Genomic DNA, 26,841 nt, shown 5'->3' on the forward strand with positions numbered 1-26,841 from the left:
GTAATGCAGTGCTCACCACACAGGGCACGACGATCATGTCAGTGTCCACAGCCTTGGTGCTCCTCTCCTCAGAGCGAGGTCTCTTGGTGGGCTGCCACTTCTGAGCCAGCGTCCTAATCGTCTCGTCCGTCTTTATCACGTCTCCATCAAACCTGCGGGTCGTCAACCAAGTCAGCCACCACCACGCAACGTCATAGCAAAACATTGTCTGGGATGGATGAAAGCTACACAAGTCAGGCATGAAAATGACATTGGTGCAATGGTATTCAAAACACATTCTTTATGAAGCATATCTTTTTTTATTTCTGTAAAGTGTGTTGTGACTGTTAAATGCACTTTAACTCAATTGTGATTTGATTTGTATGGAAGAATGTATGACAGGAATGTGATCTAATTCTCACCTCTTCTGCACCTCCAGAAAGAAGGAGTCCGTTCTCTTCATCTGCAGCTCGTACATGGCCCGCAGGATGTGCAGGGGCGCGTTTAAGGCATCATGGGTAATCTGAAACAGACACAATTCAGAGAGATTGTTACAATCCAGAGAGAGATAGATCGTTACTTTCTCATCCAAGTGGTTTAGTGCTATTAAAGCAGTGGTTAACAAGTTTGCCTACAGACTGGAAACCCGGGTTTGAGACCGGAGATCCAAGGGGATGTTGCCCTTCGATACATTAGAGTCAAAAGAACGATTTAAAAAAAACTAAAACAGTACAATGAGGATGTGGGCATCCCTGCTGACCTGGAAGCAAATCTTAGTCTCTTCGTCGAGCCCCTCCAATGGGTCAGGCCGGTTGGGGTCGGGGTCATCGGCACAACAACTAGAGTGGTCCGAGTCATGCTCCTTGTCTTGCTCCTTCTCCTCCCTCTCCCCGTCCTGGCCCTGGGCCATGCTGTGGATCTCTCTCTTGGAGGAGTAGAGCATTATGGAGAGGATCTCCAGGTCTCGGAGCAGCCACAGCTTACTGAAGCCTGTCCCCTTACTGCACTTCCTCACCAGAAGCTGGGTCAGACCGGATTGTTGGATGGCCTCCTGGGCCTCGGCAACACCGTGCTTCTACAGGGAAGGAACACAACAGGAAATGTTAGACAAAGTCTTCAAGGTCAACCACTAGAGGACGGAAATGGACATTCAATAAAAAGACTAAAAATCTAGAAGAAAAACACAGCACAGGTGATTAACATAAAATGTCATATTGAAAAGAGAGAGAAAGGGACATACTGTAGAAGTTGAGTGATGATAACCAAAAGGTGGCTTTGTTTCTGAGGTACCTTGAGTGTGTTGTAGAGGCCCTTGAGGGCCAGTGAGACGACCCAGGAGGCCTCCACAGCGTCGGGGGTGCTGCTGTCCTGACTGCTCTGCAGCAGGTGGCTGATGATGGAGGTGAAGTTACTGAGGTAGCGGGTTAGCTGGGCCTGGGGGGGTCCCTGACCCTGACCTACGCCCTGGACCTGGGACCCTGGGCTGTGGGAGCCTGTAGCACTGGAGTCCTGCGGCTGGATCAGCTGGTAGTCCTTCACTGTAAGGACAGGAGAGGGGTGGCATACAGATTCAGAAAATCTTTATTGCCCCGTTGCTGGGCAATTTGGTTGCAGCAGTATAAAAACATCAAAACATACACACAAATGTGTGAGGGTTTAAAATACAGCTCTACTGTGTGCACCATGAGCAAAATGTATGAAATTAACTTTGACAGTCCGTCCTCTCACCTGTCTTTCTCTTGCGGGTCTTGACATCCACCACAGCAGCGTGGTTCTTCTCGGTGAAGTGCTTGAGTAGGATCATATGATGCTGCTCGTTGGCATTGTCTATGAACACTGACTGGGTGCCCATACACAGCACCTAGGATAGCAGAAAGAGCCAGGGTCAGACAGAGGGCACAACAGTGCAGGGCAGGTCTACAAGCCCCTTGAATGGTGGACTACTGGAGGAGACAGCAGCAGGTTGAGTGATGCAGTATGAAGACACCAACACCATCATCAAGTTTGCTGAAGACAACGGTGGTAGGCCTGATCACTGACTACGCTGAGACAGCCTATAGGGAGGTCAGAGACCTAGCAGTGTGGTACCAGGACAACAATCCCTCCCTCAATGTCAGCCAGACAATCGCGATGATCGTGGACTACAGGAAATGGAGGTACGAGCACGGGTCGGGAGCTTCAAGTTCCTCGATGTCAACATCACTAAAAGATCTATGGTATCATGGTTCACACAAGCCAACACAGTTGTGAAGAGAGTACGCTTCTTCTCCCTCAGGAGGCTGAACATTTTTTGGCACGGGCCCTCGGATCCATAAAAAGATCTACAGCTTCACCATTTGAGAGCATCTTGACTGGCTGCCTCACCGATTGGTATGGCAACTACTTGGCATCTGACCGCAAGGCACTACAGAGGGTATTGCTTACAGCCCAGTATATCACTGGGGCCGAGCTCCCTGCCATCCAACCCAAGTCATAGACTGTTCTCTCTGACACCACACAGCAAGCAGTACCGATGCACTAAGTCTGGAACCAACAGGACCCTGAACAGCTTCTACCCCCAAGCCATACGTCTGCTAAATAATAAAATAGTTTACCCATACTAACTTTTGACTCATCACATACAGTGTATTTGGAAAGTATTCAGACCCCTTGAGTTTTTCCACATTTTGTTACGTTACAGCCTTATTCTAAAAATGATTTAATAGTCCCCCCCCCCCCTCAATCTACACACAATACCCCGTAATTACAAAGCAAAAACATGTTCTTAGAAGTTTTGGGAAATATCACGTTTACATAAGTATTCAGACCCTTTACTCAGTACTTTGTTGAAGACCTTTGGCAGCGATTATAGCCTTGACTCTTCTTGGGTATGACAATACAAGCTTGGCACACCTGTATTTGGGGAGTTACTCCCATTCTTCTCTGCAGATCGAGTTCAAGTCCAGGCTCTGGCTGGTCACTCAAGGACATTTAGAGACTTGTCCCGAAGCCACTCCTGTGTTGTCTTGGCTGTGTGCTTAGAGTTGTTGTCCTGTTGGAAGGTGAACATTTGTCCCAGTCTGAGGTCCTGAGCACTCTGGATCGCTCTGTACTTTGCTCCGTTCATCATTCCCTCGATCCTGACTAGTCTCCCAGTCCCTGCCACTGAAAAACATCCCCACAGCATGATGCTGCCACCACCATGCTTCACCGTAGGGATGGTGACAATTTTCCCCGAGACGTGACACTTGGTATTCAGGCCAAAGAGTTCAATCTTGGTTTCATCTGACCAGAGAATCTTGTTTCTCATGGTCTGAGTTTCCTTTAGGTGCCTTTTGGCAAACTCTAAGCAGGCGGTCATGTGCCTTTTACTGAGGAGTGGCTTCTGTCTGGCCACTCTACCACAAAGGCCTGATTGGTGCAGTGCTCAAAGATGGTTGTCTTTCTGGAAGGTTCTCCCATCTCCACAGAGGACCTCTGGAGCTCTGTCAGAGTGACCATCTGGTTCTTGGTCACTCACTGACCAAGGTCCTACTCCCCCGATTGCGCAGTTTGGCCGGGCGGCAACTAGGAACAGTCTTGGTGGTTCCAAAGTTCTTCCATCTTCCACTGTGTTCCACTGTGTTCTTGGGGACCTACAATGCTACAGAAATGTTTTGGTACCCTTCCCCAGATCTGTCCCTCAACACAATCCTGTCTCGGAGCTCTACGGACAATTCCTTCAACCTCACGGCTTGGTTTTTGCACTGACATACACTGTAAACTGCGGGACCTTACATAGACAGCTGTGTGCCTTTCCAAATCATGTCCAATCAATTGAATTTACAGGTGGCCTCCAATCAAGTTGTAGAAACATATCAAGGATGATCAATGGAAACAGGATGCACCTGAGCTCAATTTCGAGTCTCATACCAAAGGGTCTGAATACTTGTGTAAATAAGTTCTGTTTTTTATTTTTAAGAAATTTGCAAAAAAATCTAAAACCTGTTTTCACTTTGTTAATATGGGGTATTGTGTGTAGATTGATGAGGATTTGTTTTTATTTAATCCATTTTAGAATAACGCAACTAAATGTGGAAAAAGGCAAGTGGTCTGAATTCTTCCCGAATACACTGTTTGCTGCTGCTACTGTTTATTATCGATCCTGTTGCCTTGTCACTCTATTTCTAGTTATATGTACGTATCTAATTCAATTACCTTGTACCCCTGCACATAGACTTGGTACTGATACCCCGTGTATATAGCAAAGTTATCGTTACTCATTGTGTATTTATTATTACTATTCTATAATTTCTCAAGTTTCTTTCTCTCTGCATTGTTGGGAAGGGCCCGTAAGTAAGCATTTCACTGTTAGTCTACACCTGTTGTTTACAAAGCATTCAAGGAATAAAATTAGATTTTAGATTGAGTTCCAGTAAATTATTGTCAATAGTATGTAGGTATATAGCATTGGATGCTCCTCAGAGGACCAAATAAAAATGAAAATAGTGAAACATAAAAAAAGTTATCCTTTTTAGAGATATATATATAGTTTTATTTAAGCCACCAAATAATTGATTCAAACACACTGTTTGCAATGAAGGTCTACAGTAGCTTCAACGGCACTCTGTAGGGTAGCACCATGGTGTAGCCGGAGGACAGCTAGTTTCCGTCCTCCTCTGGGTACATTGACTTAATACAAAACCTAGGAGGCTCGTGATTCTCACCCCCTTCTATAGACTTACACAGTAATTATGACAATTTCTGGAGGACGTCCTCCAACCTATCAGAGTTCTTGCAGCATGAACTGACATGTTGTCCACCCAATCAAAGGATCAGAGAATGAATCTAGTACTGAAAGCATAAGCTACAGCCTACAACTAGCTAGCACTACAGTGCAAAAAATGGTGAGTAGCTGAAAGATAGTCGAACAGTTAACAAATGAAATTCTTCAAAAATTAAGGAGAAGCAATTAAGTTAGCTGTATTTTGTTGTATTTTTCACAATTTCAATTAGCTAGCGAATGCAGCGAGCTAGTTCAGCCTACTCAAACACTCGACTCAAACAGAGAGGAATGTTATGTTAGTTAGCGGGATATGGCTATCCAACACTGGAACTCTTCCAAGTTAAGGTAAGCTTTTGGTTTTATTAATTTATTGCCACCGGGGGCCCCTGCTGTAGCTGTTAAACTGCTTGCTGCTGACAGTACACTGTACTGCATGATTGTAGCGGGTTTGCTAACGCGTTAGTTCTAGTAGGTATGTTGACAATGATTGTAATAGGGTGACAACAATGTAGGCTGTGTGTAGCGATTATGATGAAGGTTTGGCTTGGAAAGGTTTTGCGCCTGGTCACAGACAGCTGATGTGTGGTGCACTGAAGTCCACAAGTGACGGGAAAAGGTGAGAGGAGAATAGCGCATAGATGCGAGAAGGAATTATACAAGTCAAAGGGATCATGCTGTTTGTATGTGGCTGCTATGAAAGTCAACTGTGTTTGTGTGTGATCAGGCGATTCTGTTGAAAAACGTTTCTTAAACAGAAGCAAACGGAACGAAACAGGGATAAACATACCTGAATTTGTCCAATAGAAACTCATGTTTGCAACTGTTGGACTAATGATTACACCCTACATTGGTACCATATTCCTCTCACGCAACTACTACATGAAGCTTGTGACTACAAACTCATTGGATGCATTTGCAGTTTGTTTTGGCCTATGTTATCCCAAAAGTCTTACAAAACCGATTAACTAGCCTGCTAATATTGTTGCACTTGGCTATGTCTAGGAGTCTTAGGCCTAGTTAACTGGTCTGTAACCTGAATACATTTTTGAATTCATGTGAGAAATCAGCATTTGCGGACCGTGTTGGATGCACATGTGCCCAGGGAGACAGCAACCTTACCTTAGGTCCGGGGACAGCTTTGTCTTGACTCTTTGAGTCGGCGAGCCCAAGCAGATTATTATGGTCAGATTGTGACGGAAACAAATATATGCAAACAGGAAAACTACAAAACAGGCTAATAAAATCGAATAAAAGGTCTCATAGCCAACAAACAAAACCAGCAGCCTCACGGCTTGCAAGCTGGGACACTGACAGACGATCACCCTAATTGGCAGCACCTGATGTGCTTATCAACCAGGCTCAGCACCTGGACAAGGTTGCTGCTGCCCCCTGTGGGAATGGAATGTGGCCGCGATAGTGAGCTGTAGCATGCTGTCTAAACTACCTAACCTATTCCATAAAAATAGTAACTGAATTAGTCAGTACCTCAGGGAAGCCGACCAGCACCAGCAGGGTGAAGAGGTTGGTGCGTTTGAGCGTGTGTGGTAGTTGCCGGACACAGTGGTCAGTGAAGGCTGCTATGACAACACTCCACTGGGGACAGGCGTTCAGGCTCCGCAGGATATCAGCCACCGAACACGCCCAGTCCAGACCTATACGACTATATTTCAAAAGAGAGAGAAAATATATCTAGTGACTTCATCATAACAATGACTGTCAAGCAACCTCTTTAGATATGTCCTATATGACAAAGAATGGCGTTAGAACATTTCAGTTGAACGATTTGAATTAACAATCCAAAATGTTACTATGAGCTGCAAAATAACTCCTTTTTGGAAGGATTGCTGTGGCTTCTTTGTGGCAATATTCTAGGACCTAGTACATATAACAGACATCCTACATGGCCACCTGATTATTTACAGCTTCAGTTTAGACCGAAACAAACATTTACATTCGCCACACACTACCTTCTATACTGTTTGCTAATGCTAGCGAATGTTGGTGGGTAACACAAAACAAATGGAATATGTTAGCCAACATTAGCTAACGTTTGCAAACTATTTCCCTCATTGAACGCACATCTAGATGGATGTCTACTGGATGTCCTTTTCCACTCTCCGGTTCACTGTGGTTTACAACTCATATATAAACACAAACAGTGAATGCATGTCTATGGTGCCATTGTTTACCTGTCCAGACAGACAGCCCCCAGGCTGAAAAGTAGCTGGGTGGTCTTCCAGCCCTGTGTGTCAGCCCCGGAGGCAGCCCCCTCTCCAGGGGTGAGCAGCTCGTACTTATCGGCTAGGGCCTCTCTGACGGCTGCGTCCGCCTCCAGGGGTGGTATCCTCAGCAGCAGCTGCCCCAGCAGACCCAGGGTCAGGTGGTAGGTCTCGTTCAGACACCCGGCATTGGAGATGACCACCCTGAAGAGCTGTGGCAGGATGGGGCTCAGGCTGGACAGAGCAAGGGTGGAGCCCTGGGGGAGGGGGGAGATGCAAGAGGTCAGATGTCAATGGATAAATAGTTACAGCGGTAACTACACTGTTTGTGTAACTGTAGTAACAATATTGCATTAACATGTAGTTGCATAGTAACCGTTGTTAGTTATTACTGTGTAGTTACATAGGGCAACTTAAGTGACCGCTTGAACTTAAAAAACGGTGTATTGGCTCTGAGCCCCCTTGGCTATTCAGAACAATACAACTGAAGGCACTTCATAGACTCAGTATGGACTTCCTAGCTTCTCCTGCTCTCTTGTAGTACAACTATCTTACCGGTTTGGCTGGAGGCAGCATGGCAGCTAACAGTCCCAGGATCCTCTCTCTGGAGCACTCTGCAAACACATGCTCCTGGATGGGCACCTTGGCCATCTTCTCCATCTTCTCATCCCTCTCCTTCATCATCTCTCTCATCTCTTCTATGTCCTCAGGCGTTGGAGAGGTGATGGTCTCTGAGCCCGACTCCGGAGCTGGGGGATACAGGGAAACAGGCAAAGGTTAAGGCAAAGGTTAACTTAGCTTCATCTCCAGACTAGACGCAACAGTCATGGACAAAGATGGATGGATGCTATGATACAGACCGACACACTCATTCAAACAGGTCGGTGGACAGGATGACTTAACCAACATTCAATTCAGCTATAAGATATGCGCAACATTCTTGTACCATTTCACCAATTGGTGATGAAAGCTAACAATGGTCTGACACGCACTCAATTGAATTGAATTCAAAGCGACTACTAAATTCCATGCGGGGGGGGCGATTAGAAAAGCACAAGGCTGGTCCTTCCCTCCTCACCTCTGACCACAGGAGAGAGTGTTCCCTCGCTGGACAGAGACGGGGTCTGGCTGAGGCTGGACGAGTCTAGGGTGTCCTGTTTCACCAGCTTCTTCTTCCCCTTCTCCTGTCCTCCTTCTCCCTCTGACGTGGAGCACACCTCCAGGGCAGCAGGGGGAGACTGCACCTCCTTCTCCTTCCCTTTCTCCTTCCCCTGGGCTTTACTCTGATGGACAAACAGAAGAAGGATCGTCAGTGTGCGGTGGTGTATTGGAGCAGTAGAAGTGAATAGCTGTAGGGGGAAATTGATTTTGAAGCAGAATCATATCGGTAAAAACAGACATTTTACAAAGAGTAGGGACACAATATGGAAGCCGAGGCCTGGCTCCAGCCCAGGGTCTAGTAACTCACCTTGTCCCTAGACGGCAGTGGTGAGCAGATAGCAGTGGTGGAGCCAGACAGAGAGGAGGTGTCTTCTGTGGTGGTGTTGATGCTGAGCTCCTGGGAGGGTGACTCAGGACACAGCTCGCTCTCTGACTCATTAGAGGCCAGCAGGGACAGCAGGGCAGAGGACCGCAGACCTGCACACACACAGGGATGGAATGATTCAACAGAAACCCTAACAAGTTGCGATATGTAACTGTATAATTTCCCCCCATCCCCATCACTACAAGATATGCAGGTGCTGTGAGGCCTACCTTTGCCAGTCTGTCCCTTGAGCAGGCACTCGGTAATGAGCTGTGAGCAGCGTGTCTGCAGGACGGAGGCCTGGGTCAGGGTGTCTGGCCCCAGAGGCTCCCCCTCCTGCTGTCTCTCGCTGCTCAGGTCTGAGGTGTAAAGAAAAGAAACAAATACTTTTCAATGACAATTACAACTCCATCAAGTTGAGTGCTGGTCCCATTTTGTCATTGTTACGTGACAGACTATTGACTTTTTTTATGCCAGAGGATAAGAGTTGAGCACATTTACCTGAGGTGTACAGGGCCAAGGCAGCAAACAGCAGCCAGGAGTAGTTGTGGATGTAGGGCTGGATGAGACGGTGGCGGTCACTGATCCTGATGGTCACCATGGGACAGACGGTGATCCGATGGGTCGGGAGGTGACTGGAGGACGACATGAAGGAAAAACAAGAGACAGGGTGAGAGATAGTAAGCTGTTGCAGTACCTGTGCATTACCACCACAGTCAATTCTACTGAGGAAGACGTATCAGCTTTAGCAGGTTTTAGACAGATTAGATAGAGACATAACATATAATAAGCCTTATTACAAGACATTATAAAACCTCATACACGCTTTTAGCGTTTTACCTAAAGTGTTTCTGAAACAAAAATGTCTTAGTATGTTACCTGTCGGGGTATTTCTTGGCATTGTAGCAGCCGAAGCAGAGGTCAAAGTCTTCACAGACATTACAGTTGATCCGGCTGCCCACAATGAGGCCCTGGCAGTGGTCACACGCATACTCCATGTTCACCATCTCATGGTCGTCCTCGTGACCCTCGGGTTTGGCACCACCTAGATACACACAGACGGTCGAGGTAGTTTTGAGGAAAGACGCAACTGTTTCACGTTCTCACGTTGAAGCTTAAACAAGACACTTCAGGTCCAGCTAGGTAGGGTGTGTGTGTGTGTACTCACTGAGGAAGCAGGTCTTGCACAGGTCCATGTCCATACACTGCAGACAGCGGTACCGGTGCCAGGGGGCCATCCTCTCACAGCCATCACAGGAGATCACCACGTTTAGCAGGTCACAATAACGAGCTATGAACATGTGCATCTGAGGACAGGAAGGGGGTTAACTACCTCAGCATTTTGGACAATATCATGGACACGGTTGGGGTCAATTCCATTTCAATTCAAGAGGTAAACTGAAATTCTAATTCCAATTGTCCTCAATGCATTTCAACGACAAAAATTGTAATTAGAATTGACATTTATGTTAAATTCCTAACTTCCTCACCATGGCCATTCTGTATCTCTGAGGTCCTGAAAGAACCCTGTTCAGGATAAGTGTGTACACCAGCGACGTATTATTTACACGGCAACTTTCCCTTGCTATTTTACAAGTGACCACATAATATATCAGCGATTAGGAGATGGTTCTCAGAAGACTATGAGTAAAGGTTTGCCAAATAATTATTCAAACTGCAGAGATCCTGGATGTCTTTGAGGATCAGCTGCTGCCTTAAAATACTGACTCACTCAAATATCATGGGAGGTTATGGCAGAAGGGGTTGTCTGTTTTTATTTGACTAAAATAAGGAACTTAGCACATTACCACGCAGTAGGGATGTTAACAGTTAAATTTGACCAGTCATGCTTATCAGTCTATAGGTTAATTTGCATAATTTGACCCGTCTGTATTTACGTTAGTCATGCATCTTATTTATCCCACATGACACACACCCTGTTTGACAACCCTGTTTCGAGGCTTTTAAATTATATCTAACTCAACCGTTTATCTTTTCAATGTTTTGGCATTCAGTTCCAGAAAGTCACTTTCTGACAACATCTACCATTGCCAAATACGTATAAAATGTTTAGTTCAAATCCAAAGCGGAGCGGTCAAAAAGTGATTGAAATCAAATGGAACGACCCTTGATCCAATCCTCTCAGATCTACACAAGTGCCGAGGGGGTAAAGACTAGGGATTGAGTATTAGGGATTAAAAAGGTCTGAGTCCACTCTACCTTTCTCCTGTCCTCCATGGAACCCTCCTCGTCAATCTTGTCATACCACTTCTCAAACATCCCGTCCACACACTCGTCCATCCAGTCCCGGTTCTTCTTGTAGTCTGCTATCTCATCCTCCTCCGTCCACTGACTGGGGACAAAATCAGACAGGGTGGAAGATGAGACGGCCATTTTCTCACATTTAGGTAGCATGTTAACCTTCAGGTGATATCCTACCCTTTTTGTCTGGCTAATATCTAACAGAGCATGGTCTTCAAATAAAAACTGATAGATATTTTTTACAGGCCACAACACTCACTCTTGTATTGCATGAAGAAGGCTGTTGTGTCTAATGCAAAAAAAATGTACGTTATGTGGCAGATATTATGAAGATAGAGTAGTTGAACCCTTGGTGAAATGCTACTAAACAGCGCCACCACTCCACACCACTAGTTGGCACCATTCCTCTGTCTCTCCTCAGGCAGTACCTGATGGCAATGTCGTGCACGCTGATGTTCTCCTGGGACATGGTGAGGAGGAGGTCAGGTAGTTTAATCTGGAGGAACAGGGGGAGGTCCTGCACCTCCCAGCTCATGTCCAGGAGATGCAGCAGGCATGTCTGAACACAGGAAAGGGCAGGCAGCAGGACCCTGGGGAGGGGAAGGGAAGAACACATTAGTTATCAATCAGCACATTTAATGGGAGACGGGAGGAGCGAGCAAAATGGGTTTCACTTACTTTCTCTATACTCACAAACGCTGTGTAATAGCTGGCACAGCAACACAGCCGACCAGTATAAATCTTATAACACAGGCTTATAACACGTTATGTCTCTCTATGCAGGAGATTTTCAACTGAACAGGGATTAATGAATACATACTTCTCGTTGAGACTGCTGAAGCCTTGTACTGCCTCCACCAGCATGAGGACTAGTCGATGGTAGGACCTCCTCACCTTCTCTCTCAGCTCCTGCCCACTGCCAGACAACTGGGAGAAATAACTGCCCAGGGAAAACAAACAAACAAACAAACCCTGAATGAGTGTCTTAACAGGAAAATTAGGTGGAAATAGATCATTATATCAATACAAAATCAGTGGATCTCAATCAGACCGTTATGTATGCAATCATGAAGCCTTTATGACAGCTACATTACACATTATAAAATCATGATAGGGTCAGACGGACCTGGTGAAGTCTTTCTGGCAGGCCAGCAGTTCCTGTAAGAACAGAATGCAGGGGGCCTGGAAGAGGTGTGGCTTCCCCAGGGACAGTAAACACTGCTGCACCGTCTCCAGTACCTTACACACACTCTGAGCCTGGGCCTTGTTCAAGGACAGCGTCTGCCGGACACTGCACAGGTAGATAAATATAAATACACACACAAAAACAAAGGCTTAGCAAAACATAAATCACAACATTGGATCTAGAGAGCAATTCTGCTCAATCTAACAGTTTAAGAATGTCAATATAATAACACATCTATAAATGAGTTAAAGGAAATCACTGCTTCCTAATCAACAAAGCCAAACAATGAACCCTTCCAGTGTGTGGATGACAGTGACACATACCTGACAGTAGTCAGTGTCTGGTCCTTCATGAAGTTGATGATGTGTTTTAGGAGAGGGTAGCGTTCCTTGATAGAGGGGGCAGAGCGAGGCTCTTCCACGGAGCGCAAGGAGAGGAGGCGGAGGCGGCCCCGGCTGAAGGAGGGAGCCTTCCGGGGGAAGGTGGATGGGGAGGCAGGCTCTGCTGCCCCTGGCTGGTAGGACAGGCTCTCTGTGGACCCGAGAAGTCCCTTGCTGGATGGGCCCGACCCTGGGTCAGAAGCTGTCGAACCTTGGGGATGGACCCTGAAAGAATGAGTGCAGCCTGGTCCAGGTGCTGGGCCCACAGCTCCAGACCTTGCCTCACAGCCCCCCACCTCAGAGCCTGCTGCCTGGGAGGAATGGGCTACCAACGAGGTGCTGGGCTGGAAGTCCCCCTCTGATATGGAGGTGGAGCGGAGGAGTCGAGGCTGTAGGACAGCGCTGCCCTCTGCTGCCCTGGAGGAGTCGGTGTCCAAGCGAGAAGAAGCACCACTGGGGGGGAATCTCAACAAAAGATAGGCCTTCCCAAGGACCATCTCAGCTAGAGAAGGAAGTGGCAGAAGGGAAAGATTTGAAGCATTTGTCCATAAATATGCATGATTCTAGTTAAGATATTTGTATCAGTACGTTTAAAAATCAAATCAAAAGGGTTGTAGTGCTCACCGAGACCATCCATGGTTACTTCACAGCGGCCCTCCTCCTTCTCCTCCTCAGAGACATTCATTTTGCCCACCAGATACCGCTGCTTCATCTCCAACTGAAAACAACAGAAGAAAACACAACACACTCACACCACTGATAGGGGCCTTTGATTGTGTGTTATTTGTGATTCTTTCTTTTGTCTTCTGTGTGGCTGTGTATGTACGCAGTTCCTAGGTTCATTTCCCCTAGAAAGATAATTGTGTCGTATTAAATTGTATAGCAAATGAATGAATCAAAAGGGATCATTTGAGTTTAATGACTCATTCAAAAGACACTCACCATCCATGTTTTGATGCTCTCAGCCAGTGAGAAGACCTGCACAAAGTCTTCACTCAGACTCGCCTGACCACCCTGGCTGGCTACTCGTACAGAAAGGGGGGAGGGGGAGTGAAGGAACGTATAAGTCAATTCACTATCCAAATTTAACAAATGTGAATCTAGTTAAAACAGTGGATATCAACAACAGCGCTGAACACATAACAACCATGATAGGGATTAGAGTCCTATTCTCACTGGCCACCAGTACGCCTTTTCACGTTTTCTAAACATCCATAGAAGAGCATAGCACAGAACAAAATGTAAAATAAAAATGACTTTTTTTCACCCCAGGTCTGTAAATATTGAATACTCCTCTTGTAATAAAGTTAGTTATGTAGGAGGAAGGAACTTAGCCGAGAGGAAAGAAAACTCTAATTGTCGCGTCCGTCTGCGACACAGCCCAGGATCGAACCAGGGTCTGTAGTGACGCCTCAAGCACTGCGATGCAGTGCCTTAGACCACTGCGCCACTCGGAAGGCCCACCATTTTCATTTTTGCACGTCATCGCCACCTCCCTGTTTAGCCAAAATATGACGTGGACATGACTCTGTCCCCTGGCTGTTCTTCAGGGAGGTGAGATGGATGAATGCAGAATCTTCCATGTTTATGATTGGATTACTTTCCAACGTTAGGGTCTCTAACCTCTGCAGCCCAAAGAAACTGTTCTCTGTAATCTGAAAGATCTTGTTAGTCATTAGGTTTAGGAACCTCAAGTCACTTAAATGTAAAGTCCACAATAGTGATATCATTCCAACCGTTCCAGATTTATCCAGCAACAGAACTGCTCTGCGATCTGAAAGCGTCACAAAGAAAAGTATTTTCAGCCATGTGACAGGACTCTTCTGTGTGTCACAAAGAAAATGTTGAAAAGTACTAGGTGTTTACTAAGAAAACACATGGTGAATTGATAATTGGACGGTAATAACCTATGAATTACTTGTCTGTTTCTTTGGCATCTTCTCCCCTGTCTGTGGCAATGACAGTTCTCCATCGTGTCGTTTGCGCCGCAGAAGGTGACGTTTGAGGCTGGACCTCAGCTGCAGTTCCTGTTCCACTCAGACAGCAGCAACAACGAGTGGGGCTATAAGTTCACAGTGACGGCCCACGGCCTGCCTGATATCACCGTGTCCTGGATGTCAGACCTGTAATACTTTCGTGCATCATTTGAGTGAGATTGTTCAAATAATGGATCAATCTCAGATTAATGGGAAGCTCCTTCACACTGTGGATCTCTGATGACAACATATCACATATGATCAAAAACCACATATACTAGGGACTAGGGAGGGTAATACTTTTGTGTATCATTTGAGTGAGATTATTCAAATAATGGATCAATCTCAGATTAACGGGGGCCTTAACACCAGCATAAAATCTGAAGTTGAGCACCTCAAGCCCTTGACTGTTTGTCATTGCAGATACTGCGTCGTTCGCAGAGTCATGGATTTATCAATCAAGTTCTGTGATAGTCTGTTAAACAGTATTGAGACTAAAAGGAAACGCTCACTGAAAGAAACATAACGCAACTTTGAGATGTTCGAATGCCACAGCGCATTTTGCGTAAGGTTTTTGTGTAGCACATGCGGAGAATGTGAAAAGGCATCCTGCTTTAGAAAACGTGAATAGGGGTGAGGTTAACAGGGTGCCATTTTTGCAATTATCAAATAAATGAAATGAATCACTCAATCTAATTATTCAATTACCATAGATCCTGAGAGCGTGGTTGAGGGCTGGCGTGTGGTAAATCATGGCTGCAAAGATAGCATTCACCGCCATGTCAGCCTTCCACCCCGCAACTATCTCGTTCCTAATTGGCTGCTTCTTGCAGGCCAGCATGAGGCTTTTCATCAACTGAGTCCTGCCGTCTAGTGGCTCCTCTGTCGGGTTCCAGTGACCAAAGTCGTCACAGAATCTCATGAAACAATCAGAACAACCTGGCTGGCATGTCTTCACCTGATTCACAGAGCAAGAGAGAATATTAGAAAGTGCCGTAACCATACATATACAATCAAATACTTTTCTATTTAATTCTGTGGCTGCAACAATATGATGTGACCTGCATTTATGCATTGGCATTCAGCTATGGAGTGAGAGGTATATACAAATATAAACACTGACTCAGTGCGCGTACACCATACCTCATCTGTGTGGACGTGGGGAGATTCAATGAGTCCGTGTCTGAAGACAGGCTTCCACAGAGGAGTTGACAGGACGTGGGCCATTTTCCCAGCAGGAAGCTCCTTCACACTGCGGATCTCTGATGACAACATATCACATATGATCAAAAACCACATATACCAGGGACGAGGGAGGGTAAAACTTTTGGGTGCGGGCCTTAGTGTGAATTAGGAGATTTTTCTCTCTCTCAATATATCTGTCTCCATTGCGCTCTAAACCCCTTTCCTTCTTCCCTCCACCCCCTCTAAATCCCTCTCCCCTTCTTCCCTCCACCCCCTCTAAATCCCTCTCCCCATCCCTCCCTCTCACCGTGAGGTGATTTGAGGGCCATGGTCCTGGAGGCCAGGCGGCCCATGAGTCGGGCCACCAGGAGCTGTAGGTCTGACATCCAGGACACGGTGATATCAGGCAGGCCGTGGGCCGTCACTGTGAACTTATAGCCCCACTCGTTGTTGCTGCTGTCTGAGTGGAACAGGAACTGCAGCTGAGGTCCAGCCTCAAACGTCACCTTCTGCGGAGCAAACGACACGATGGAGAACTGTCATTACCACAGACAGGGGAAAAGATGCCAAAGAAACAGACAAGTAATTCATAGGTTATTACTGTCCAATTATCAATTCACCATGTGTTTTCTTAGTAAACACCTAGTACTTTCTGTAATGTCTCAGGTAGCCGTGGTTACCTGCGCACACTGTTCCTGGTGCGCACAATCACAAAAACAATTTCCGCATCCAAAAACCAACAAGCCAATCACCCTGAAGAGCCTGAATACTTGCTCCTCTGAAGGAGTCATCAAGGCTATCCAGCGCCCTATACATCGGGAAGACCACACGCATACTGAGAACACGGATCACAGAACACAAAAGCTCTATTAGACGCAAGGATGACAACTACCCTCTAGCAGCCCACTTTACCCTGCACCAACACAGTCAATGAACTGAAGTTCTGGGCAATAGAGAAAATGCAGAGGAATGAGAGGGGCTGATTTTGACCGTTTCCTACTACAAAAATATACAGTTACTCCCCACGGACTAAACAACTAGAACTAAACATTTTTCTAGTATACCTAGACGGACTAGTATAGCCTTGTGGATTTTCCTTGTTTATCTTGAGTTTTTAATAATCGCTATAGTCTCTATTTTATACAACGTGTTTTACGCACCAGTGCCTGTACTGTTCTTTACACTCTTCCTTCGAATATATTCCTGTGTGTTATTTTTCATCTTGTGATGTGAAAATGTAGCATATGTGTTTTGTATATAGTTTATTTTCCTGTCATGTGACATTCACTTGTCCCCGCCTCTATTTCTAGAGACACGTCAGCTTCGGTCCACAATGCTGCCTGAGGAAGACTCTAGCAGTCGAAACGCCCTGCAGTCGTGCGTCCTCAAGTACAATGCTGAGCTGCTCCTATAGGTATTATTTTGTAAATATTTTCTGTTTATTGTTCACTAAAAGTTTATTGCAAAGTACTGGCCGCCTGCTGGTCCTTTTTCTTGGATTACCTGCCATTTAGGGGCCTACCTTCCCACTGCCCTGATCTCAGCTGTGGTTACCTACCTTTGGCCATTTCTCAGTCCCGACCTTCATGTCGTAGCGGACCTTCCCTCCTCTGGCGTCTGTGAACTCTAGGTAGTCGTATCTGCCAGGATTCAAGAGAACGCTACATGAGGTAATGGAAATGTAAAGAGATTTCCTTAATCTCTTGATGATATTATGTCACATGAAGAGGAATTCAAATAATTACATGCATGCAAACAGTTGGTCAGATATGCTAAGAATAAGTGTATCTGATAAGACATAATCTTCAATGAAAATAACAGAATATAGAGAGGAAGAAAAGAGAGAAAAACAGAGATAAAGAGAGAGACAGAATGGTGTGTGGATCTTATGCTCACCTCTTCTCTGTCTCACTGCGTTCGTCAAACTCCACCTCGAAGGAAGTGGCCCCGGGGCAGGCGAAGATGGTGGTCTCGTGTCTGCTGTTCTCGTAGTTATGAGGAGACTCCATGTTCCAGGTTCTCAGCACCACCGGCTGCTGGGGCTGCTGGCAGCTCTCCAGGTCCACCTGGCAGGGACACAACACATATCACATTAACATCACATCTAGGGTTGCAAACTTGCAGTAACTTTCCTAAAATTCTGTGGTTTTCCAGAAATCCTGGTTGGAGGATTCCCAGATTTTCTCCATATTCTCTCATATTGAGACAGTTGCCGGAATGTTGCAACCGTAATCAAATCAGACAAAGACAGCATATGGGTTTATTAGGTTCCTTTTACATAAACCATCCAGTTCTTCATGACATCAAACAGTCCCAGTCCTCTACGGTAGTATGAAGGTTGACTGACCTTAGAGAAGATGTCTCCCGTTTCACTGGAGAGGTTTTTAAGCAGCTCAACCAGAGAGGAGAAACTGGTGAGCAGAATACAGTGAGGGATGTCCAGGAAACATAGCTCCAACAAGAAGATCATCTGACAGAGACAGATAGACCCAGAGGGTTGGTATTAGCATTAACATCTGACAGACAAGAAGGTTAGCATGAGCATCTCTCTGGTTCAGTGTGATGGTACGGTTAGCTAGTTCAGTTTAGGTAGAACATAAAGGCCAGACATGCGACAGGTGGATTTTACAAACCGCTGGGTAACTACTACATGTCCAGATTCTCAGAACTGACTATTGAATGAGTGACATAGCACCCAGTAAGTGATAAGAGGCAGGGGAGTTTTTCCACAGTGATAGAAACAAAAGTGAGTGTACCATCTGTCTGGTGGCCATGGCCAGGATGGATCCATTGAGTTTGTCAGTGATTTCAGCTCCACTGTATCTCTGCAGCAGGCCTCCCAGCACTGTCTTAGTGCTGCCCAGGAACTGATCCACATCTACAGGGAGAGAGAAGAGACACACTATTTTTTCGCTGTGGATCTCTAATTTAATTCATTTACAGATGCCCTTCAACCTCACAAAGTGTAATTACAGGAGTGGTTCACTTTTTTTCCCTCCCAAAATCCCTATTGTTTAAGAAAATGGCATGTTAGAGACACTTTTTGGAGGAATTGACTTGGTTTTGAGAAACTTTACCTTTCCGCAATAGACTTCCTCATTGCTTGTTCTGCAGTATGGGAACTACGGATAAACATCCAAAAATACCCCCAAACGTTTTTATTTTTTATTTTTAGAAACGGCAAAGCTCTTAGCAGGTCTTTAGATGCTGCACACATGAAATTATCCGCAAAGTTATATTCCGTTTTGGTGGACTTCAGCGTTGCATTTCCACGTGGGAGCATTTGGGTGCTTTTGGAGCCTTTGTTCATGTTTATCCGTGGCTCCCATACTGCAGAACAAGCAATGAGGAAGTCTATTGCAGGTAGGATAAGTTTCCCCAAACCAAGTTAAATTGCCAAAAAAAAGGTGTTTGGACCCTACTGTAAAAAGCTATTTACGTTGATTTGGTTAAAGAAAGTTCATCAGACCTTTAATTCAATGACCCACTCTAGCATCCATTGACAGCATTGTCCTATGTAACAACAAATCAATGACATGCTGTTTATTTATTCCTCTTCAACTAACTAGGAGAGCCTGTACAAAGGGATATTGAAAGTCAGACATATTGGTGAGACACTTACATTTGAGGAGGATATCTCTGGCCAGGTCTGCAGCGGTGGGGGCTGCAGCAGTCCCTCCTTTGAGTTGCAGGTAACACCAGGAGAGCAGGCTGCCCTGCAGAGCCCAGAATAGAGACAGTAGCACCTTCCTGCTGGCCCCGCCACTCACATCCACCATCATCACCTCACACTGACAGAGAGAGAGACATACAGAAGAGATTACCTACATTAACACAACATTTTGTCATTACAGTTTGGAACGAGGTCAAGGAAACTGCCCAAAACAGGTGCACTGTTGAGGCCATTTGCTCCACTAGGGGCTAAAAGGGATTATGGTTAAGTAAGTAAAGTCATCTCAGTTTGTGTATAACTGTACGAGATGAAAGAAAAAAGGAAGTGGGGTGGGAATGACGACTCACTTCCCGAGTGGCCACCAGTAGCAGGGTCTCCATGACACTGAGGATGGGGCTGATGTCAAAGTCTGAAGGAGCTCCTTTAGGAGGGAGCAGGAGAAGGCCACTGGGATCCTGGTCACTGTAGCAGAGGAAGGGAAGACAACTGAGCTCTAATTCACCAATTGTGTGTGTGTGTCTGTGTGTGTGTGTGTGTGTGTGTGTGTGTGTGTGTGTGTGTGTGTGTGTGTGTGTGTGTGTGTGTACAAATTATTACCTGAAGTAATTACAAAGCGATTCAAACGTCAACTTCACAGACTCTGGCTGATCCTCCTCTGTGATGTTTTTCTGAAACAATTAAAAAGAGAATATCGTGTATAGCTGTTAACAGCAACTTCAACAGAAACAGCACAAAGTTCCCCCAATGCCAATGGTCTGTCAGCAGCAGATGGAGCTATTTCCCAGTCACTCACCATCATGTGGAAGAGTTTGTCTCTTCTGCTTTGTTTGTCTGGGAAGAAGATGGCTGCTCCGCTCAGAACGGCTTTCACTGCCTCCTTCCTCAGGGCTTTGTCCACTGTCCCCTCAGCCTCTGGACCATCGACTACTGCTCAACACAACAACAACTTTAAACCTTCTCCACTTCCAATACTCTTTATACCAGTCTCCAGTAGCTTTTATATAATTTTCTATATTTTACCTTGGCTTCCAAGAGCACATTGCATTTTACGAAAAGTAACAAACTACTGATACACCAGTACCACTGTGTGTCTAATAGATGTACAAGGCCTTTACTTTGACAGAGGTGGGTGTAGAGCTCCCACACTGCCCTGGCAGAGTCTGGCTCGCTACTGGTGGATGTGGACGGGGATGCTGTGGCTGATGCTGAGGTTACTGCTCCATCCTCGGTCCCCCTGCTCTCCTCTAGGCCCCTGAATTCCAGGGGGCTGGGGCTGGGCAGCACGGCGAAACAGTTCTGGAGCAGCTGGAGCACCAGCACTCTGCTCTTCATCACCTCCTCTCCCTCACTGGGAAGACAGAGCGACAGAAGGTTGGTTAGACAGATGTCATACGCCGACCATACTCCGATATCACGGACCACAAACACAGCAGTCCCATGTGTGACCGTGTGATTAGATGTCTTCATCCCGAACCACAATGAGGGGGTCAAAGGCAACAGTGACCTATTCACTGACCACGCCATAATTAAACCAACACAAAACGTTCACTTTATCTATACAGAAAGAGCCATGGACAGAATAGGTAATCATGACTCACATCTAGTGTATAATGTCTCTCTGTACTCACATCTCCCGGAGCTTGTTGTAGAAGCTCCAGAACAGGAGGAGGTTGAGGCCACTGAAATCCAGTAGAAACTTCTGCTTGAACAGGGACACATCCTACAGAGTTAGATACAGAGGAGATAGATCACGTCTTTATCTAGCCATTTGATGCATAGACAATCAACATGATCATCAAATAACATCATTGTCAAAGCAATGTTATTCGACTACCCCACTTAAAATCTGAGAGCTAAAAACGAATACAACAGCTGTATTGAGAACGGACAGACCTAAATTAAGTTCAGTTTAGTTCACTTAATTGGCCTTATTCATTTGTCTCCCATCTTGAGCTTGGATTTAAAAGACAATCAACATGTACAGACCACACTGACATACATAGTGTATAAGTGGGAAAATATAAATGATTATTTTATTTTGCTACAGCAAATAGTATCTTATAAGCCCATTTAGGCTGGGCACCAATAAAGACGCATGACTATGACTGTTGCGGTCATGACATTGTCACAGCCAGTGATTGTCATGCAATTAACTGCAGGTCTCACTGTCATTTTCCGGCAACAATTAACAAACACATTTAGCATCTCCGGGCTTCCACGCATAGCCTACAAGCCACTGATGCTGACCTTTAGAACATTTAAAAAAGTATAATAAATCAATTTAATATAGCCTACACCATCACAATAAATCCAATATTTATTTTAGGCGGGTCTAAATAAACATTATGACATGGGAAAAAAAGTAGCCTATTTGAAAAGAACAGAATAGCCTATTCCGAGTCATCCTTATGTTAGGCCCTGATCTGGCTATGTCATATGGCGGTGGGCTATAGTAGTTGATTTAGCAGGCAAGATTTGCTTATAATTCCAGTGGTATTATTTTATATTATTTTATAGTAAAAACAATACAATTGAACATAGCTGAATAAAAGAGAAAGGATATTTTCTCCAAACAATTGTGGCTATTCTGTGTTGAGCGGTTAACAAAGAAACAGGTACTCCTGCATGCCAAATTGACTTATTTATATAACATTAGTTGTAATACAAAGCTTAGGCTATATGTTTTGATTTTTAATACATTCTAAGCCTGCATGATGCGACTAATAATGATTTGAAAAAAGTTGCATGAAAGGCAATCGCTCTGCTCTGTTTCTTGAGCAGGCTGCACACACTTCATCAGTCTCTCATTCACAATTTGACAAGCACTTGATTATACTCTCACCCATCAGACTATTCTCAATTTAATCTGGTCTTTACATATACTAAATAATATACAGTGGCAAGAAAAAGTATGTGAACCCTTTGGAATTACCTAGACTTCTGCATAAAGTGGTCATAAAATTTGATCTGATCTAAGTCACAACAATTGACAAACAGTGTGCTTAAACGAATAACACACAAAGTATTGTATTGTTCTTGTCTATATTGAATACATAATTTAAACATTCACATTGAAGTATGTGAACCCCTCGGCTAATGACTTCTCCAAAAGTTAATTGGAGTCAGGAGTCAGCTAACCTGGAGTCCAATCAATGAGACAGGTGATGTTGGTTAGAGCTGCCCTGCCCTATAAAAACACTCAAAACGCTATTCACAAGAAATATTGCCTGATGTGAACCATTCCTCGAACAAACGAGATCTCAGAAGACCTAAGACTAAAAATTGTTGACTTTCATAAAGCTGGAAAGGGTTACAAAAGTATTTCTAAAAGCCTTGATGTTCATCAGTCCACCGTAAGACAAATTGTCTATAAACGGATTAAGTTCAGCACTGTTGCTACTCTCCGTAAGAGTGGCTGTCCTGAAAAGATGACTGCAAGAGCACAGTGCAGAATGCTCAATGGTTAAGAACAATCCTAGAGTGTCAGCTAAAGACTGACAGAAATCTCTGGAACATGGTAAAATCTCTGACGAGTCTACTATACGTGAAACACTAAATAAGAAGCCGTTGTGCATGTCTGATCCGCAACTACAGAAAACATTTGGTTGAGGTTATTGCTGCCAAAGGAGGGTCAACCAATTATTAATTCTAAGGGTTCACATACTTTTTCCACCCTGCACTGTGAATATTTACACAATGTGCTCAATAAAGACATGAAAACATATCAATGCGTGTGTGTATTAGTTTAAGCAGACTGTCTGTCTATTGTTGTGACTTAACCGAAGATCAGATCACATTTTATGACCAATTTATGCAGAAATCCAGGTAATTCCAAAGGGTTCACATACTTTTTCTTGCCACTGTACACTGAGTGTACAGAACATCAGGAACACCTTCCTAATATTGAGTTGAACCCCTTTTGCTCTCAGAGCAGCCTCAATTCGTCAGGGCATGGACTCTACAAGGTGTTGAAAGTGTTGCACAGGGATGCTGGCCCATGTTGACTAATGCTCCCCACAGTTGTGTCAAGTTGGCTGGATGTCCTTTTGGTGGTGGCCCATTGTTGATACACACAGGAAACTGTTGAGTGTGAAAAACCCAGGAGCACTGCAGTCCTTGACACACTCAAACCAGTTCGCCTGGCACCTACTACCCTACCCCGTTCACAGCCACTTAAATATTTTGTATTGCCCATTCACCTGGTCAGTTTGTCATGGAAAGAGCAGATACAATTTTTTTAAAAGACATGTAATCCGTATGCACTTGAATGGCGGATGCTTTTTCTGCAGTTAATTTTCATGCCAGCCAGGTAGGCTACTCTGAAGTTAAATACAATGCTCAAAAAAATAAAGGGAACACTTAAACAACACATCCTAGATCTGAATGAAAGAAATAATCTTATTAAATACTTTTTTCTTTACATAGTTGAATGTGCTGACAACAAAATCACACAAAAATAATCAATGGAAATCCAATTTATCAACCCATGGAGGTCTGGATTTGGAGTCACACTCAAAATTAAAGTGGAAAACCACACTACAGGCTGATCCAACTTTGATGTAATGTCCTTAAAACAAGTCAAAATGAGGCTCAGTAGTGTTTGTGGCCTCCACGTGCCTGTATGACCTCCCTACAACGCCTGGGCATGCTCCTGATGAGGTGGCGGATGGTCTCCTGAGCGATCTCCTCCCAGACCGGGACTAAAGCATCCGCCAACTCCTGGACAGTCTGTGGTGCAACGTGGCATTGGTGGATGGAGCGAGACATGATGTCCCAGATGTGCTCAATAGGATTCAGGTCTGGGGAACGGGCGGGCCAGTCCATAGCATCAATGCCTTCCTCTTGCAGGAACTGCTGACACACTCCAGCCACATGAGGTCTAGCATTGTCTTGCATTAGGAGGAACCCAGGGCCAACCGCACCAGCATATGGTCTCACAAGGGGTCTGAGGATCTCATCTCGGTACCTAATGGCAGTCAGGCTACCTCTGGCGAGCACATGGAGGGCTGTGCGGCCCCCCAAAGAAATGCCACCCCACACCATGACTGACCCACCGCCAAACCGGTCATGCTGGAGGATGTTGCAGGCAGCAGAACGTTCTCCACGGCGTCTCCAGACTCTGTCACGTCTGTCACGCGCTCAGTGTGAACCTGCTTTCATCTGTGAAGAGCACAGGGCGCCAGTGGTGAATTTGCCAATCTTGGTGTTCTCTGGCAAATGCCAAACATCCTGCACGGTGTTGGGCTGTAAGCACAACCCCCACCTGTGGACGTCGGGCCCTCATACCACCCTCATGGAGTCTGCTCAAACGGTCAGAAACAGACACATGCACATTTGTGGCCTGCTGGAGGTCATTTTGCAGGGCTCTGGCAGTGCTCCTCCTGCTCCTCCTTGCACAAATGCGGAGGTAGCGGTCCTGCTGCTGGGTTGTTGCCCTCCTACGGCCTCCTCCACGTCTCCTGATGTACTGGCCTGTCTCCTGGTAGCGCCTCCATGCTCTGGACACTACGCTGACAGACACAGCAAACCTTCTTGCCACAGCTCGCATTGATGTGCCATCCTGGATGAGCTGCACTACCTGAGCCACTTGTGTGGGTTGTAGACTCCGTCTCATGCTACCACTAGAGTGAAAGCACCGCCAGCATTTAAAAGTGACCAAAACATCAGCCAGGAAGCATAGGAACTGAGAAGTGGTCTGTGGTCTCCACCTGCAGAACCACTCCTTTATTGGGGGTGTCTTGCTTATTGCCTATAATTTCCACCTGTTGTCTATTCCATTTGCACAACAGCATGTGAAATGTATTGTCAATCAGTGTTGCTTCCTAAGTGGACAGTTTGATTTCACAGAAGTGTGATTGACTTGGAGTTACATTGTGTTGTTTAAGTGTCCCTTTATTTTTTTGAGCAGTGTATATATAAATATAGCAAGCCTATAGAAAACTGATGGCATCTATTAAAAAGAGGAGGATCCCATCAAAACTCTGTAATCTTACACAATTGAATAGCCTATAGAATTTAGAGGTCGACCGATTAATCGGAATGGCCGATTAAATTAGGGCCGATTTCACGTTTTCATAACAATCGGAAATCGGTATTTTTTTTTATACCTTTATTTAACTAGGCAAGTCAGTTAAGAACACATTTTATTTTCAACGACGGCCTAGGAACGGTGGGTTAACTGCCTTGTTCAGGGGCAGAGCGACAGATTTTTACCTTGTCAGCTCGGGGATTCAATCTTGCAACCTTACGGTTAACTAGTCCAACGCTCTAACCACCTGCTTTACATTGCACTCCACGAGGTTACGCGAATGCAGTAAGAAACCAAGGTAAGTTGCTAGCTAGCATTAAACTTATCTTATAAAAAACAATCAATCATAATCACTAGTTAACTACACATGGTTTATGATATTACTAGTTTATCTAGCCTGTCCTGCGTTGCATATAATCGCTTAGGTACACGTTGCTCCAACCATAAACATCAATGCCTTCTTAAAATCAATACACAAGTATATATTTTTAAACCTGCATATTTAGTTAATATTGCCTGCTAACATGAATTTCTTTTAACGAGGGAAAATGTGTCACTTCTCTTGCAAACAGAGTCAGGGTATATGCAGCAGTTTGGGCCGCCTGGCTCGTTGCGAACTGTGAAGACTATTTCTTCCTAACAAAGACAGCCGACTTCGCCAAACGGGGATGATCTAACATCAACGCCTTTCTTAAAATCAATACACAGAAGTATATATTTTTAAACCTGCATATTTAGCTAAAAGAAATCCAGGTTAGCAGACAATATTAACCAGGTGAAATTGTGTCATTTTGCGTTCATTGCACGCAGTCAGGGTACATGCAACAGTTTGGGCCGCCTGGCTCGTTGCAAACTAATTTGCCAGAATTTTACGTAATTATGACATAACACTGAAGGTTGTGCAATGTAACAGGAATAACGTTTTGTTTTCGAGATGATAGTTTCCGGATTCGACCATATTAATGACCTAAGGCTCGTGTTTCTGTGTGTTATTATGTTATAATTAAGTCTATGATTTGATAGAGCAGTCTGACTGAGCGGTGGTAGGCAGCAGCAGGCTCGTAAGCATTCATTCCAAATAGCACTTTCGTGCGTTTTTCCAGCAGCCCTTCGCAATGCATTGCGCTGTTTATGACTTCAAGCCTGTCAACTCCCAAGATGAGGCTGGTGTAACCGATGTGAAATGGCTAGCTAGTTAGCCGGGTGCGTGCTAATAGCGTTTCAAACGTCACTCGCTCTGAGACTTGGAGTAGTTGTTTCCCCTTGCTCTACATGGGTCACGCTGCTTCGAGGGTGGCTTTTGTCAATGTGTTCCTGGTTCAAGCCCAGGTATGAGCGAGGAGAGGGACGGAAGCTATACTGTTACACTGGCAAAACTAAAGTGCCTATAAGAACATCCAATAGTCAAAGGTATATGAAATACAATAGAGCAAGGAACTTAAACGTTAGCTTTTTTACATGGCACATATTGCACTTTTACTTTCTTCTCCAACACTTTGTTTTTGCATTATTTAAACCAAATTGAACATGGTTCATTAGTTATTTGAGGCTAAATTGATTTTATTGATGTATTATATTAAGTTAAAATAAGTGTTGATTCAGTATTGTTGTAATGATCATTATTACAAATAAATAAATACAACTTTTTTTTATATTAAATCGGCATCGTTTTTTTGGACCCTCC

General features: G+C 44.9%; 1 protein-coding gene across 6 annotated transcripts in view; it reads right to left on the minus strand.

The window, feature by feature from the left end:
• Positions 1–26,841, minus strand: part of zzef1 (zinc finger, ZZ-type with EF hand domain 1) — a 55,376-nt gene that overhangs the window by 19,338 nt on the left and 9,197 nt on the right. For 3 of the 6 annotated variants that reach the window (XM_029690346.1, XM_029690345.1, XM_029690341.1), the window contains exons 14-47: positions 20,758–20,828; positions 20,245–20,477; positions 19,923–20,056; positions 19,727–19,797; positions 19,477–19,591; positions 19,079–19,247; positions 18,213–18,334; positions 17,804–17,926; positions 17,353–17,522; positions 17,015–17,096; positions 15,764–15,965; positions 15,415–15,533; positions 14,980–15,229; positions 13,238–13,317; positions 12,920–13,013; positions 12,239–12,797; positions 11,856–12,020; positions 11,550–11,669; positions 11,158–11,319; positions 10,688–10,820; positions 9,636–9,774; positions 9,347–9,512; positions 8,969–9,102; positions 8,698–8,826; positions 8,411–8,580; positions 8,021–8,225; positions 7,498–7,691; positions 6,913–7,199; positions 6,209–6,383; positions 1,708–1,840; positions 1,270–1,517; positions 740–1,054; positions 402–502; positions 17–152 (exon numbers count right to left, since the gene is read on the minus strand). In XM_029690346.1, coding sequence (XP_029546206.1) covers positions 17–152; positions 402–502; positions 740–1,054; positions 1,270–1,517; positions 1,708–1,840; positions 6,209–6,383; positions 6,913–7,199; positions 7,498–7,691; positions 8,021–8,225; positions 8,411–8,580; positions 8,698–8,826; positions 8,969–9,102; positions 9,347–9,512; positions 9,636–9,774; positions 10,688–10,820; positions 11,158–11,319; positions 11,550–11,669; positions 11,856–12,020; positions 12,239–12,797; positions 12,920–13,013; positions 13,238–13,317; positions 14,980–15,229; positions 15,415–15,533; positions 15,764–15,965; positions 17,015–17,096; positions 17,353–17,522; positions 17,804–17,926; positions 18,213–18,334; positions 19,079–19,247; positions 19,477–19,591; positions 19,727–19,797; positions 19,923–20,056; positions 20,245–20,477; positions 20,758–20,828 — 5,706 coding nt within the window. Of the gene's footprint in view, positions 1–16; positions 153–401; positions 503–739; positions 1,055–1,269; positions 1,518–1,707; positions 1,841–6,208; positions 6,384–6,912; positions 7,200–7,497; positions 7,692–8,020; positions 8,226–8,410; positions 8,581–8,697; positions 8,827–8,968; positions 9,103–9,346; positions 9,513–9,635; positions 9,775–10,687; positions 10,821–11,157; positions 11,320–11,549; positions 11,670–11,855; positions 12,021–12,238; positions 12,798–12,919; positions 13,014–13,237; positions 13,318–14,979; positions 15,230–15,414; positions 15,534–15,763; positions 15,966–17,014; positions 17,097–17,352; positions 17,523–17,803; positions 17,927–18,212; positions 18,335–19,078; positions 19,248–19,476; positions 19,592–19,726; positions 19,798–19,922; positions 20,057–20,244; positions 20,478–20,757; positions 20,850–26,841 lie in introns of all 6 variants that reach the window. The other 3 variants (XM_029690344.1, XM_029690343.1, XM_029690340.1) reach the window with 1 other exon arrangement.

The sequence above is a fragment of the Salmo trutta genome, chromosome 15 (assembly GCF_901001165.1).
Source record: "Salmo trutta chromosome 15, fSalTru1.1, whole genome shotgun sequence".
Classification (NCBI taxonomy): Eukaryota; Metazoa; Chordata; class Actinopteri; order Salmoniformes; family Salmonidae; genus Salmo; species Salmo trutta.